The following is a 15,531-nucleotide window of genomic DNA, read 5'->3' on the forward strand; positions in this document are numbered from 1 at the left end:
ACTCACCAGAGGGAAATGTCCTGCAAGAGTCAGGCTGGGTCCAGTGGACCAGTGGTCTGAATTAAGATGGAGCAGGTTCAGTAATCTTTTATTCATGGCTTTTACCTCACTAACTATTTGCAGAGGATCCTGATGCTCTCAGTTCTGTGCTGACAGACACCAAGTAGCATTTGTGTGAAGCCAGATGGGGCTCATGGGGCTTGGCAGCTCAGCTGTTTTCCAGGTGTTACTTGTCCCTGGATGCAGTGGATCTCCAGTCACCCAGGGCTATACCTGAACTAAAACGGCTGATCCAAGACGATTCTGTCTGTGGGGTGGGTAATTTGTAATTTGGATAACACATCTCTAAAGTGTTTTAGTGGTAACTGTAGAAAAAAGGGGAGAGAAATGCAATGCAAGACACATTTTTAAATAGTGCTTATCAGTAGTTTAAGTTGTAATGGATTTGATGCCACTTAAATTGTTTTCTCCAGGCAAAAACTGCTTCTCCAAAATGGAGATGTTCCTGTTATCATGAACACCTACTTTAGTCAGAAGGTGCTACTCAGTGAACATTCAGAAGCCAGAGAGAAGACATATGGTCTTACAAAGATGCTTATCAGGAAGAATATTATATCTTTGGCACAGACGTTCGGACTTGATGACCTTGATGATAAGTTACACCAGGAATCTTCAGACAATCAGGTATGGTCCATTTGGTTCACAATAAAGCACTTGGTAAGAAGTTGGTGAGCAGATGTTTGGAAATCATAAGAAAAAAATTCTAAATTACTGACCTGTTTGGTTTCCCCTTTCATTTAGTCAAGGCTGAATAATATGCAGTGTTTACTTTAATAATATTTTCTTAGTGGAAGCTTTTGGTCCATCCAAATGCTGAACTGCTGTGAGATTACTTTGCTGAAATCTCACTACTGTGCTAAATAGAAATTATAACCTGGTTTTTCATTGATTTTTCTCTTATTCTTTATAGCTGAATAGCTAAAAAATAGCCGTTTTAATCTAATTTGCTCAAGATACTATTTAAAACATTCCTGTTTCCTATTCCTATGTCTTAACTCATTTGCTTTTTGATCCTATCCTTTCTTAAAAGCATCAATTGATAACATCATCCCACATTCCCACCCCTTCAGTTTGTTTTCCTCCCTATTTTGACTTTATTTGTATTAAAATGACTACTGACTCTGCACTTCTGTAGCTGTGGTTGTACAAGCTGAGGTATTTAAAGAGATTTGTTTTCTTCATAGTGTGTGCCAGCACTTTCTGAAAGTAAGGCTCTTGTAGCAGCTTTATATTGGCTACATTAATGATTCTTAATATCTGAGAAGTTTGGCCCTTCAAGTTTGAAGAACTATAAGTGTCAACATTTTGTGTTTGCCTTATATATAACTCCCATTATAGGACTGGGAATGAAAAAGTTACATAAATCAAATCCTAATCGCCTTTCTTGCTTCAACTCTAACTTGTAAAAAGCTTCTACTGTGGTATTTGAAAACCAGGACAATTTACTTGTTCCCCTCATGGCTCCTAACAAACAAACCACTTCATTTAAAACTTGGTAGATAAGTTTTATTGCAACCACTTTGTAGACAGAGGGTACCACAATTTTCTTTTAAATACTGAAAATTCTCCTTCTTTATTGGTGTATAATACTTACGGTACTGTCAGTGATACTCTGAAAACCTTTCTTAGCACCCAGCATTTTATAAAACCAGGTTTCATTGTGAAAATAGAAATTTAGCTTGTGCTGCAAAGGGACATATATACATTGACCATGTCTATGCTTGCATACAATCTTTATCAAGAGATAAAGAGATTATTTAAATATTAAGATAAATTACATTACTCATTTAGGTTAAGGAAAACTGTAGTATTCATGAAATTTATTTTGACAGTTTGGAAGGTTTTATTAGTGAAATGTATTTTGAAAGAAGTGAAAAAATAAAGGTTTTGCTTTAAAAGTTTTGTATTTTTCATTAATCATCTAATTCTTTTACATTAAAATATTTTCCACTGAAGCGTGTAAGTCTGAGGACTAGGTTAGTAGTCTATAAAACTAGATACCTGTTCATTTACAACTTTATTTGAAAGTCCAGAAGCATCCAAGATGAATTTCACCCTTTTTTTCTTAGAAGAGGAAGGAACAGAACATCAAAGAAGTAAAAATAAAACTCCATTCAAGGGGGAGAATCATAAGGGCTAATATCAGTTCTGTTTTCCTGCTGGGGTCACCTTCATCTCTTGGGGGTAGAGTTAGCTCAGTCCAGAGCACCAGTTAAATACAGGAGCTCACCATGTGTGCAACTCTCTTAAGTGTTCATTAAAAATACACAATAAATAACTGGCCACTAGTCTGTAAGTTATTTTAGGAGCAGTAAGTATTTTGAAACTGATTTTGCACTTGCAACTTGATTTTTCATGATGGCATTTTCCTCTCTAGCTCCACATAGTTTCAGGGTTCTCTGGAATGTTTCTCTTAATGGGTTTTCCTTCACCAGGTTCCCTACGCTCCACAAACCCATAACAACGGTGACTCAAAACTGCATCTCTTAGCACAGAGTGCTGTCAATGATTCTCTGCTTGAAATGGTGGAATGCCAGGGAGCAGTGGGATGGAGAGAAGTGCAGGTACGAGTCGTTATCCAAAGGGTGTACTGTTTGCCTACAAGAGAAGGGTACAGAAACCACACTCAGGGAAACAAGCCTCTTTGTGCAACACCCATCACGAATTCAGATCCACCAAATGTGAGGTGAGTAATAAGATGCATGGGAATTTTGTTTTTGAGGCTGTGATGTATGAGAAACCAAAGAGGAATGAGTTCAGAAATGTCATTCTCGAAAGACGAAGCACACTCCACAAGGAAGGCATGGGGCTGTTGATGGGTGTGGTGTAGTTCTTTAATTAGGTATGGTGTGACACAGAAGTAGTCCTCCCCAGAGAAGGAAGGATCTGTCTATAGTTTATGTCATCAACAGATGACAGGAACATTGAAAATGAATTAATGAGAAGTTAATTGAGAACATCATATATTGTTCTTTGAGTTTCACAGAAGAGTTGTTACATCTCATTTGCCTATTTCAGTCTCTGGTATGCTCTGCTAGTAAGTTATGCTCGTGCAATGGTCTTTTGAAACAAGAAAGAAATATATAGAGAGACAGAACTGAACGGCTTTTCTATAAAGAGGATTTTACACAGATGCTATTAGAAAAACAGGTGTATGCTTCCACTGTGAAGTCACTGGAAAAAGATCCCGTTGACTTCTGAAAATCTGGAGGCCACAGCAGTTAAGATTCCTCTGCAGTAAAAAGTGTTGTGGTGTCAAAACATAACCAGCAGTGCAGAAGCATTACACGCAGACCCCATGGAGCACACAGCTTTCAACCAGTTGTTTTAACCTCTTATGTTTTAGTCTTTGAATCCTAGCACTGTTCTGTTTACAGTGAAGGGAATCAAGAACTGGACCTTGTTTTCTTAAATACAAAAGATATGGCAAACAGTTTTCCTTTCTGACCAGTACTGAACCATTGAATTCTTTCCTTCTCTTTTTGTGTTCCTCAAGGTTTGAGACGACAGACTGATTTCAGTCTTTCTCAGCAACCCTGGGTCTGAGATATGTCTCTTATTGCATTTTCTTCCTTTGGTTTTGCACTAACATTTGGTTCATGCTGGTTTACAATTTTGAAAGGTAAGGTGTGTCAGATTTTTTTTTATCGCTCAGGAGGATCATTAAAGTGAGTTATAGCAGAAGAGCTTGTATTAAGGTTCTGAGTTCAGCCTTTCAGGACATAAGTAAACATTTCTTCCTGCAGAGTTTGGGACTTGAATGGAGATGTGCAGTTAGATTAACATGTCCTATTGAGAGCTCTCCAGATGTAGTTTGCAATAGGCTTTAAAAGGTTTCTTCAAAGTTTTGAAGAATTTGAGTTCCTCTAAGCCAGCCTGCAGGTCGACAGTGGTATCCTCAATGTCAATCTTCTTGAGCTTTTGAAGTACTAGAATTCTTTCAATTCTTGCTACCTTGTAAGCCTCTGGGTAATTTACAGTATTCATTGATCAATGAAATTCCTCCAGAAGAACTTAGGAAAACCATTCTTTCCTAAAATCCAACTTGTTCATCACCCACAGGAAAGTAATTATCAGCAGCCTTGTTCCCAACATTTTTACGAGCTCTTTGCCGTGTAATAGTTACATTGAACATTATTTTTTTAAAAGTAATTGATACATCTTATCTGGACTCATTGCTTTGTATTTAATTCTTTCTTAATATAACATATATATTTTTTAAAAAATAAGAGGAAAAGTACTTTACCAGCCCACATCAATATGTGGCTCTGAGGACAGTACTCCTCTGAGTAGATTTTTTTTCCAGAGGGCTACATTTGATCAAATGTCAGGGCAGCTGACAGACTGTTATTCAACCTGCTTTTTTCATTTCCAACTCTTAACCAAAAATACAGTCAACTTGCAGTCTCAGATTTTGAGGTAGTTAACCTGCCTGAGCCCCACCCTTCATTGGAATGGGGTGAAAGAAAACAGAAATCTCAGATTGCACTTCTTATGTCAAACATGAAATAGAAATAAAAAATGAGAGCTTGTTGCTTCTGTGTACACGCTGTAGCTGGGTATTCTCATGTGCAGTTGTTAAACTGGTCTCTTAAAAGTTCCTCAAATTTCATAGATGTCTCAGCTCAGGAAACGTCTTGTTTGTTGTTGTTCACAGCTATCAGACTGTGTTTTGGATCCTGAATCTAAAAAAACCAACTCATTTTCTCGTTTGCAAAGAGGAGAACGAGCACTTCTTTTACAGACTGAGGAATGAAAAACACCTCTTGCTGCTTTATCAACTGCTATTTCCATGGCTGATAAACATCCACATGAGACTTCTCCTCTACCAAAAATGTCTGTGTCTGTCACCTGATAGTGAGCAAAAGGGTCCAACACCCTCTGGCAGTCCTTTGAACCAACTGATGGCTTATTCTTTTGTAACTAAAAAAACCCTATTTTTTTCTTTTTAAACTTCTTTCTGTGAAGTAAAACTGCCAGGAAATCAAGGTTTGTATTTTATGAGGCAAGATGAGTTAGATTATTCATTGTTTCATAAACAAAATTTTCTAATTAGATATCAAGGTAGATTAATACCTAAATGATCAGTATTTTGAACAGGCTGTTCTATTGCATATCTTCTTTTGTAGCACTCTACAATAACCTAGATGCTGTTGTCACAGGGAAGCGTAAAAACCGCCACAATAAACTGAAAAGAAGCATGAAATTAAATGTGGGGTAGGGGAAGTGATGCATTTGGTTCAAGGCATCCAGTTTCTAGAGAGTTGCAAACTGTGGGAGAAACCTCTATTTTCATTGTAAGGAAATGGATTCATTTAATTTATTAAATCTAACCCTCTTGAAACATAGAAACTGCAGGGCTGCCTATATGCATCTAGCATTTATTGTTCATAAATACACATGTGGGGAATATGGCCTTTTATTGATAGACAAAGGGATGTATTTGAAGGGTTGAAGACTGCTCATCCGAAATATTCAAAGCATTTTCCTCGGATGCTGAGAAATCTTTGCAGAGACTGAGGAGTTCTCCAGCTTCTGTTGTCTGTAAATTGGATCCACATTCCCTGTATTATTGTTGAAATATTTGCCTTTTCCCCCATATCTAACTGCTCTTGCAAATGGACTTTTCATGCTGAAGGAGTTTCTTGGGGGGAAAAAAAAATTAGAAGAAAATATGACTCGCTGTGACTGTCTGCCCATTTCCAGCATTCCTGGCATACTTTTTGCTGCCTTTTCCCCTCTGATGGCAGAGAGATACTTTTGTTAATGACACAACACATGTTTGTCTAAATCCAATTGTTTTGAGTCTTTTTTGAAAATGTCCTGGCTTACAAGTACGAGGATCCCAAAGAGACTCCTGTCAACCTGAAGAACTCACTGGCGCAGAGGTGTCTGACTCACTGCATCGGCCTTGTACTTTGTGTTCCTGGGATAAAGCAGTGTATAATTTGGATTTTGCTCCTGCCAGTATCTGTTTGTTTTGAGCAGGCCACGTGAGTTTAGTAAAAAATAGAGCTGGTCAGTTTTGTGCCTTAAAGGACAGGGCTGGTTGTGTGGCTGTCAGTGTAACTAAAATAGATGCATTTTTAGGACTATTAGGCAGTTAAACTGGTCAGAGCACTCAGAGGATTTGTGTGAGGAGGCTGGACAGAAAAGGGTGTTGTCATGAAGGAAGAGCTAACCACTGCTGGTAGAAAACAAAGCTAGCTATAGCTGTAAATCCACACTTTAGAATCTGTGGGTGACTAGACAAATTTTCCATTCACTTCTCTTGGCATGTTTCAACCTATTTCCCACCTGAACAAAGCCTGCTAGAGCTTTCTGTTCCAAGAACAAAAGAAAGACCATACATTTACATTAAAAATTAGTGTGATCTTCATCTCTTGCACTAGTCATCCGTAGTTCTTTCAGTTTTGCTCTTTATTTTGTTTTCCATTTGCCAGATCATAGAGCAGTGGAAAGGTCTGCCACCATGCAAACAGGACCCTTGGGGAGCAAAATATTTAGAAGAGCTGAGGATTTGTTTGAGTGGCTGGAAGAAATAGAAGTGAGGAAAATCACATTTCTCTTTCTGAGCAGGCCCAAAGAAACATGATAGTCAGTTGCTGTAATTCATTGTGGTCTAGCAAGTTGTTGCAAGTTTCTGAGTAGTCTGTTATATGTAATTCTTTGTAAAACAGTTTTATTGGCAAGTGATAATCCTGTAGAACTAATTAATTTCTTAGTTGGATTTCCTTTTTCCCCCCTCTTTTTCTTCATCCAGTAATCTTTGCTGTTTATCTTAACACAATGGGTTAACCTGTCTGGCAACATGCACTGCACGACTGAAAGTGGAGTGTCAGATACTGCAACTAGCATTCCAAGAAGATGGATTAATACATTGAAAGCTTGTCCCTCTGGTATGGAAAACCTACCTAAAATTTTATAAAGTGTATTGAAATCAACAGAAACAACATAAAAAAACCTCTAGAGGTATTCTTATTTGAAAAGAGCCCAGATTGGAAAGGACTGTCGTGAAAGATCCATGTTCACAGATGCTAACATCTGTCAGAATGTTTTTTGTGGCTGACTTAGATCTGTTTACAGCATTCCATTTGTTTTTTGTGTTTTTTTTCAACAAAACATTTTAAATGGAATGGTCATAAATGCAAGTTTTAAAAAATTACATTATGTTTCTGGGATGTGATTTTTCAAGTGGAAAATAAACAGGAAATAAGTAACTGAAATGCAGTAGAGAGTATTCCATAAACTAAAAGGTTTCTCTATTTTTCCCCTTTTCAAATACTTCTCTGAAGTTAAGATATGTGCTCTTAATATTCTTGCAAAGTAGTCTAATTGCTACTTGACAGACTTATAAGAGTTCTCCTAATAGCTGTGGTTCTAGCTCTAGTAACTTGTTTCTGCTTTGAAGTCTCTCCCTCTCTTTTTTTTTTCTTTTTTTTTTTCCTTTTTTTATTCACAGTAAAGACTCCCTGACACTTGGATTATTCCCTTTTGCCTCCACCCTGCTCTATTTCTAATTCTCAAACTGGAGCCACCAAAACAGAGCATAAGGACAAAAGACTGTTGGAAAAACAGCTTTAGTATCACACTGTCCAATTAATACTTTAAATTGTCTTGTGTAGTTAACACTGTAGCTTCCCCAGGCTGTTGTCTGGATAGCCCTGAAAGTCTGTTTTCCCTGCTGATGCTGCAGACAGCTAGATGGAACTTGGGCTACTTCCAGTGCCACCACAGTACAACAATTTGTTAATTTGACATTGCTGTTTATTTTTCAGTGCTAAATATTTACATAATCTTATTCTGTCCAAGGGCAAGGTGAAAGCACTGTTATCTGATATACTCTGTACAAATGAAAAAAAAAAAAAAGGACCCCTCAATGTACACCAGGATTTTTCATCCCTGTGCTGGGAATAGGCAATTAAACAATTTGCTGTTGTTCTAAAATATTTCAGGGTAGTGGTAAAAAATGCTGGTACAGAAAAGAGGCTCGAGAAGACAAGAGCCAGCACAGACCACAAGTGTGATGGGGATTTAGTCTCCTTGGAAAGCAAATGAACAGGAATAGAAGCGGGCTATTAGATGGCAAATACTTTGTGTGCAGGCCATCCTGTATGTATCTAGCAAAAATGAGTTACTGGTTGCTGTATTTCCTCCATACTCAAGTGCTTAGACTGATCAGTGAGGCACCCATGTGCTGACAGAAGAAAGACACACCCCAAGCCTTTTTTTGGTCAAGAAGGAGGAGTATCTCTACTAACTGATGTATTCCCCATGATGGAGAAATTGTAGAAGTTACTGAGTAGCACAGAGAGACAGGTAAGTGGTACAGCAGCATCATTATGTAGAGCTGTGATACCCACCACTTACCTTTGTAACCATACCGTTTCACACCTCCCACCTCTGATGATCACAGGCAGGGCTTTAGGAAGCTGGGGAAGCTTTATTGCACCTGAACACCTCATTTCCCACTGCCCTTTGCTTCATGGTTGTAAGCACCCAATTGGTTGTTTTTGAAGAACTGTGTAAAGGGTGAGAATGGGAAGAGTAATGTGGTCCCTTACATTATCCTACAGTAGAGACCAGTTTAGGGAGGAAAAAAGCAAACAATTTGGAAACGTAATTTTCCAGCCCTAGAGCCACAATCAAAGTATGTGCTGTTGTACACTGGGTGTTTTCAAACAGGAATAGTAATTTTTCAGCACCTGTTATTTGTCAAGAATTATACTAAGATGGCCTATGTAAAACATATGGAATCTTACCCTTGGCTTTGATCTTCCCCCTGAATTTTTGTATCTCTGAAAGTTACGTGATTGATGGAACTGAGAGCAGAAATCTTCCATGTCTGCTTTACACCTCCACATTTCACTGACTATACAACTTCCTGGAGGAAGTGTTAAAATTGTGCTGAAGCTCTCAGAAACCTTTGCAAAAGTCAGATTGTGTCTCTGGAATTTGTTTTCCTTCTACCATCATACCCAAAGGCACCAACCTTGAGCAGGGATAAATGTTATAAATGCCTGGATGGAGGTGACCTAGCAGTTGGGAGAGAAATTTAACCACCCGAATATTGCACAGAATTTCTTTACCACTTGAGCAGGTAGACAGTATTTGTATGCACAGCCTTAAGTATCTGCAGAGGTAGAGCATGTGCAGAAAAACATCAACACAGATTTTCCAAAATGGAAGATTCTTAGAAATAACTTGCTATCATCTGCTTTTTAAAAGCTTCTGCTGCATTTAACAGATCAATACTTCTTTTGGAAAAGTATTACAAACACACTCTTTTGGGGAAAAGGAGGTCTTGAGTCTCAAAGAGTCAAGAATACACAGTTCTGTGCAGATTATAGGCATTCTCTATCAATTAAGACAGACTTTGAAAAGGACAATATTGCTGAAACATAGGCCTGGACATCTGTATTTTAAGCTCTTCTACACTTTCTCTTATATAATGCAAAAGATGAATACACAGCAAACAATGCAAATAAAACAAAGGTCCTCAGAGAAGACAATTAGTTCTTTCAGTAAGCATTGTGGTTTAAAATTGGTATGTAGTTATAAATGTAACAAGATTATCTTATGTTCACGTGCCTGTCCTTACTGGTGGCTGCTGGTTTTGTTCCATTCCTCACAGCCAAAGGCAGTTAGCAGCCTCACCCTGAGTAGGGATCTGCTGTGCTGGAATCCTCAAACTCATTTCACTTAATGCTTCAACTCCCTCTTTGACTGAAGGGCACTTCACAGGGTTTGGAGAAGAACATGCTCCTCAAATGGTGAAAGTGATGAGCCAAGGCCAGGGATGGACTTACTGTATATTACAGTTCACAGTGTAAGGGTTTGAGTGCTTTGGCAGTTTAGAGAGATTTAGGGTTTTTTTTAAATTTTAATCCTACAGTGAGAAAAAAAAAGGGATTATTTAACTGATACCTGCTGCCTGATATATGTTCAAAATGGTTTTGTAACATGCTGAATTTAGGTACTTGATTGGAGGTGTGTGTTTGAATGCAGTGTGGACTCCTCTGGGCAACATGCTTTTAAATGTGCCTGAGGCTAGGAGTGAATGCAAAGTGTACTTCAGAGGTGTTTCACACTTGACAGGCTGAGAGAGTTGAGGCTGTTCAGCCTGGAGAGGAGAAAGCTCCAGGGAAGAACTTGGAGCAGCCTTCCAGAACATAAAGAGGCCTTGGAGGAAGGCTGAAGAGGGACTTTTTACAAGGGCATGTAGTGGTAGGATAAGGGAGAATGACCTTAAACTGAAGGAGCATGGGTTTAGATTAGATATTAGGAAAAAATTCTTTACTGTAGGGGTGCTAAGACACTGAAACAGGTTGCCCAGAAAGATTGTGGATGACCCCTCCCTGGAAGTGTTCAGAACTGGGTTGGATGGATCTGAGAATAACCTGGTCTGCTGGAAGCTGTGGATTTCCTCTCTGAGGCAACAGCTTTCCCCACTATTGAATTCAAATATTATCTAGTCATGAAGACTACAGATGTTCTTGTCTTTGTCCTATAACAATGGGATTATGCATTTTCCACTGCCTCTGAACAGATGCCAAAATTTGTAAATTCTGTTTGACATGAGGAAAAATGTGCAAGGAAATTAATTTGATTGGAACAAGTTATGCCACATCTTCAATATGGAGCCATAAATTAACTGGCTGTATTAACATAATGTAAGTGGGAAGTGGAAGACAATGTTAACAAAGACACTTGGTGCCTAATCTTTCCAAAAGTGTTTTTAATTTCTTTATTTCTATTTAATTTAATAGTAAGTGGATATTTCCTTTCCAAGGGAGCTGAAAACTGCCAAAGCTTTCTTGCTGCAGCTTGGGCTGTTTAGTCATGATTAAAAATATCTGGGTTAGGATCTCATCTATACCTTCTGTGCTTCTGTGTATCTGAGTCACCTTTTGTATTTGGACTGCCAGGATTTGAGAGAGAACATATCAATAACATTCTGAGAAAACAGGTATTTGAAGTGGATGCATGAACAGTTAGGAAAATCAGTGTCTATCAGGCTGTTTATGTTTCAACAGTGCAAGTGGAAAGGGACTCTACTAAGGTTGTGGATTTTTAAGAAATTAGTTGGAAATCAGCTTATATGCACAAGGAGAAGAGGGAGAATTCAAAGCAAAAAGAGGTGGCACATCTGGTTTAAAGGCTGCAACTTCAGCAAATCAACAAATTGCAATTGGATAATTTCTTTTTAGATGTTTGCAAGCGTTGCACCTCGTAGGATAACATCTGTATGCTAGATTTAGGAAACTCCTGTGTAGACAAATGGGTTGTTTTCTGTGATTTGTTGGATCCCTGCTGAATACATAGAGGCTGCATTTGGGAGTGATCTGCCTGGCTGCAGTTGCTATTTGGGTAGTGCAAATCAGAAGAAATTAAAAAGTCAGGCATTGAACAAAATCATGAGAAAGAAGAATGATGATATTTGGAAATAAGATACTTTTCTCTTTTTTTAAAGGTAAATGTACTTTTGGGCATTCCTAAACTTTTTTTTATGAAGAACCCCAAATTTCCCAATCAACCTTGTGTATGAACGGATTTCCAGTATAAAAATGAAAAATGAAATCTAGGTACAGTTCTTTCTTATTGATTCAGGCTTGTGGTTAGCTTAGCATATATTTTGGATAGCAAGCCAACATGCCTGGCCTCCCTGCAAACACCTGAAGGGTTTGTCTCTGTCTGAGGTCATCTGCTGAAATCCACAGAAGCAAATGGTGGCAAAGTGACTGCTTTCACGATAAAACAATTTTAACAGAGCAGATAAACAGTCCAATAGTCAAATAATAATGGAGATTTTGTGTGCGTGCACAGTGTGGATTGATAAAAATTGCTGATTGTTGTAGGACTTCAGTATCCTGGTGTTTTGGTCTCAGTTTGCAACCTGTAGTTCCATGAAACAGAAATATATGCTTTTTTTTCCTTTTCTCTTTATGTCCTGGATAAAGCCGTCTCTTTCTGGTTTTTTTCCCTTCAATATAGTTTTGTATTTAGCACAATAAAAATGTGAGCACTGTAGTAAGTTTTGAGAGCTCACAGAACTCCCAGGTATAAAGTGTTGTTCCTCAGCTCCGTGCGTGCCGCTGCGTGGGTTATTTGTTATAACTGAGTCTGTGACAGCACAGCAAAGTGGTATTACAGCGAAACACAGGGCTATATGGTAAAGTGGAGCTGTGTCCAGCCTCAGTGCAGACCGACACTTTTCTGCCCATGGGTCAGTCCCTTGGTGAGCAGATATTTCCTGCCTTTATCCAAGCCTTCCCTGGAAGCCCAGGGCTCGGGGTTGCGGGAGGGCACACGTGGTGTGTCTCTCCCCCTGCATCCCCCAGCGCGTCTCTGCACACGCTGTTCAGTAAACAAACCCGGGAGAACCAGAGCGAGCTGGTTCAGAGCAGCCAGTTCATTCACACAGACCTCTTGGAAAGCGCTGCCTTTGCGCAGCCCTGACGTACGGGCTGAGGGAAGTGGAGAAGTTGTATTTATGTTTTCATTAATGCTTTTTATAGCTGCGAGCCAGCTGTAGCTAGTTAGCATTAGCCTAGGACATCTATTAGCGTGCAGACCTCTTACGCAGGATAAAGGGCTTCTGATGGAAACAGAGTTGTTACTCATGGTACTCCCGGCTGCGTGTTTACATGGAGGCTGTTTGTACTGACATAGGATAGATAAATATATATATATATATATATATATATATATATATATGTTAGAACAGCATGCACCTTTCTAACGAGCAAGTTTTCCAGGATTCGAGAGGGTTTTGTAGAAAAACTTTTAGCGTAGCAAATGCTGAGGTTTGCATCTTTAAATGGTGTATTGCTTGTTTAACTACTGTTCTATATAAATAATGCTGTGCAGCTATGCAGTTGCTAAAATTATTTTGTGTTTAGCTTTTAGGATATATTGTGAATAAGCAGTGTTACTGCAAGTCTTGAATGCACCAGTTTGGACTGTTTAAGTTTTTGCTATGAATGATGTAAGTGGCTGGCAGTAGCACAAGGTGAATTGGACCTAAGGGTTTGGTCTACAGAAATTGATGGCTCAGCTATCCTTCTCTGGTTTCTCCCAGTTTTTGCTTTTACAATTTTTTCTCCCTCTTCTTCTGGAAGCTAGTTAGTCAGGAGGCTATTTAAAAATAAATAACAAAAGTAACTGTGAAATAGAAAATGAGGAAGGCACAAGATGTTTTGGTTTTAGAGCTCCAGTATGACAAGCACCATGGTCTCTGGTATTTCCATAAATAAGACAATTTCCTTTCCTGGTCAGTCAATGTTCCCCTTACAATCCTGACACCTCCATTCATCCAGGCAACCACAGAGATACCTAAAGAAAAGTAGGTAATTTTGTCTATACTCTGTTTTGCATTTCTGTAGAAGGTGTGGAATGAACACAGTGCTTTCTCATAGATAATTTAGTCCTTCTAGTACTCAAAGCTTTGGAATGGAAAGTTTCAGCACTGACTTCTCTCAAGTAGTTTTCTTCTTGAAAACCACTGTCTCCCTTCCCCTTCTTCCCAGGTCTTTTGCCACTACTTGCAGTGTGTTTTCCAGAGAGAAAAGACTCCTTCACCATTGTAAAACGATCTCAGCATGAATTTCCACTCCTTTTATCTTTGTCACAGTCCCACCAGTTGTCAGTGATGAACTCTTTTCAGTGAAGGGGAATTCAAAAAATTCGTTGTAAAAACCTTTGTTTGCCTCTTTAATCCTTACCTCATTAAACCGTTGATTACATCAGCCAGCATCATGTCAGAATTGTACCTTTACGGGTCACAAAAAGAAGCTTTATAGTGCTATTCTTTTTCATCTGCACAACAGAGTCTGTGGGTGAAACTGCTGAGTAGCCCCCCATGCCAGTGTCAACTCACATGGTTGAACTATAGTCTTACCAAGACAAAAAGTCGGGTTATCTCCCAAAATTGAATCACTTCTAATCTTCTGTTCAGATAAATTTCCTCCACCCATCCATTTAGGCACACCACCCTTAATGATCCACTTGAGAAGAATGTGACAGGCTCTTGAAAGCCCTGTGAGTCTGTGGAAGCACAGCTCATGAATTATGTGTGTTCAGTGCTTACAACCTTAACCTCAAACTACAGATGGGAAAACTTATGTCACAGTATCTAGACTTCCCTACGGATCGCGTCTGTGATTTGGTTCTCTTTTGCCTTTACAAATGTGGTCAAGGCTCAGTTTGTTCTAATTTCAAAGTCAGCTGGTCTTTTGAGGACCAGAAGAATAATTTCTTATTTGGCACATTCAAGCTTTGATGTGCTCACATTCTTCTTTGTAATGCAAACCAGCAAGTTTTTTCTGGAATGTTTTGCACCATTCCTTAAATCTGCTGGAAACTTGTTCAGCATGACCTGATAGAAAATATTTTTGTTAATTTTTACTGTTCTACTAAATGCTGCCTATGGGTTGGTTTCTTTTATGCAGAAGGAAATGACCTATGTGGTGTCATCACATTCTGGACCTTGGGCTTGTTTTTGACTTACTGTTCAGCCATTCAGGGTCCTTGCTCATTTGTTCCTCATGCTCTTGTGACTGAAACAAAAACCTCTCTGCAAGAATTTAGTTAGAGGAATGCGGATAATTGGGAAAAGCAGTTTTACCCAACCAAGTTTTCCCACAAAGATGGCTGGGACAGCCAGCACCGTGCTTCTAGCTTCGGGTGTTGTGGTCACAGATCATTGTATCAGATACTGTATAGACCGTGTAGCCTAAAAAGCAATGTCTTTCTCCTCCAAACATTTGGCAAAGGTGTTTCTAGTGCTTTCTCGAAGTTCATGCTTCTGTGTCATCTAACTCAACACAGCCAAGTTTAACACAGCTAGATCCTGACTGCCCAGTCCTTTCCCTGAGTCAGTTGCCAGTTGTCTTTAATTTTTGGTTTTAATATATGGCTAGTTTTTCCAGCAGGCAAAGAACATGTGTTCTTTAAAAATACAAGGAGGCATTTTTAACCATGGCAAGGCACCTGTTTACAGCATGGATTTTCCCATTCCTCAAATGCTGTGATAGTCTAGGATAGTACATAATTGGGTCCTGTAACGAATAATTTTTACTAAATCTGGCAGGAGATTTTAAACTTATTTTTTTGGATGGATTTTTCTGATTGCTTGAGGATGGTCTTTTTCTTGTGTGTTCTGTCTATAGGATCCTAATGAGGCACATGATATGTAGGAGGCATGGATAAGAGAGAGATAAAGCTGTAATTTCTGTCATCAGGCAGTACTGGGTTGACAACTACTAATTTTATCTAATCTATTCACCATATACCTTACTCCTTATGCTGAGTAATTGCCAGAAACTCCCTTCTTTGGCCCCTCTGCAAAATGTTTAATGCATATTTTCTCTCTCTGTATGTCTCTGTATTATGTTAGGGTATTTAATAACTGAGAAATAATTGTTTTGCCTGCTTGAAAAAAATAAATTGTCTTGGGGTTCAGATGTATAA

The 15,531-nt window shown here is 38.8% G+C and overlaps 1 protein-coding gene across 1 annotated transcript in view; it reads left to right on the forward strand.

The window, feature by feature from the left end:
• Positions 1 to 15,531, forward strand: part of SPIDR (scaffold protein involved in DNA repair) — a 196,463-nt gene that overhangs the window by 126,036 nt on the left and 54,896 nt on the right. Inside the window, exons 9-10 of the mRNA XM_058832528.1 lie at positions 474 to 684; positions 2,496 to 2,746. Of these exons, the coding sequence (XP_058688511.1) occupies positions 474 to 684; positions 2,496 to 2,746 (462 nt within the window). The remainder of the gene's footprint in view (positions 1 to 473; positions 685 to 2,495; positions 2,747 to 15,531) is intronic.

This window comes from Poecile atricapillus, chromosome 2 (assembly GCF_030490865.1).
Source record: "Poecile atricapillus isolate bPoeAtr1 chromosome 2, bPoeAtr1.hap1, whole genome shotgun sequence".
In the NCBI taxonomy this organism is placed as follows: domain Eukaryota; kingdom Metazoa; phylum Chordata; class Aves; order Passeriformes; family Paridae; genus Poecile; species Poecile atricapillus.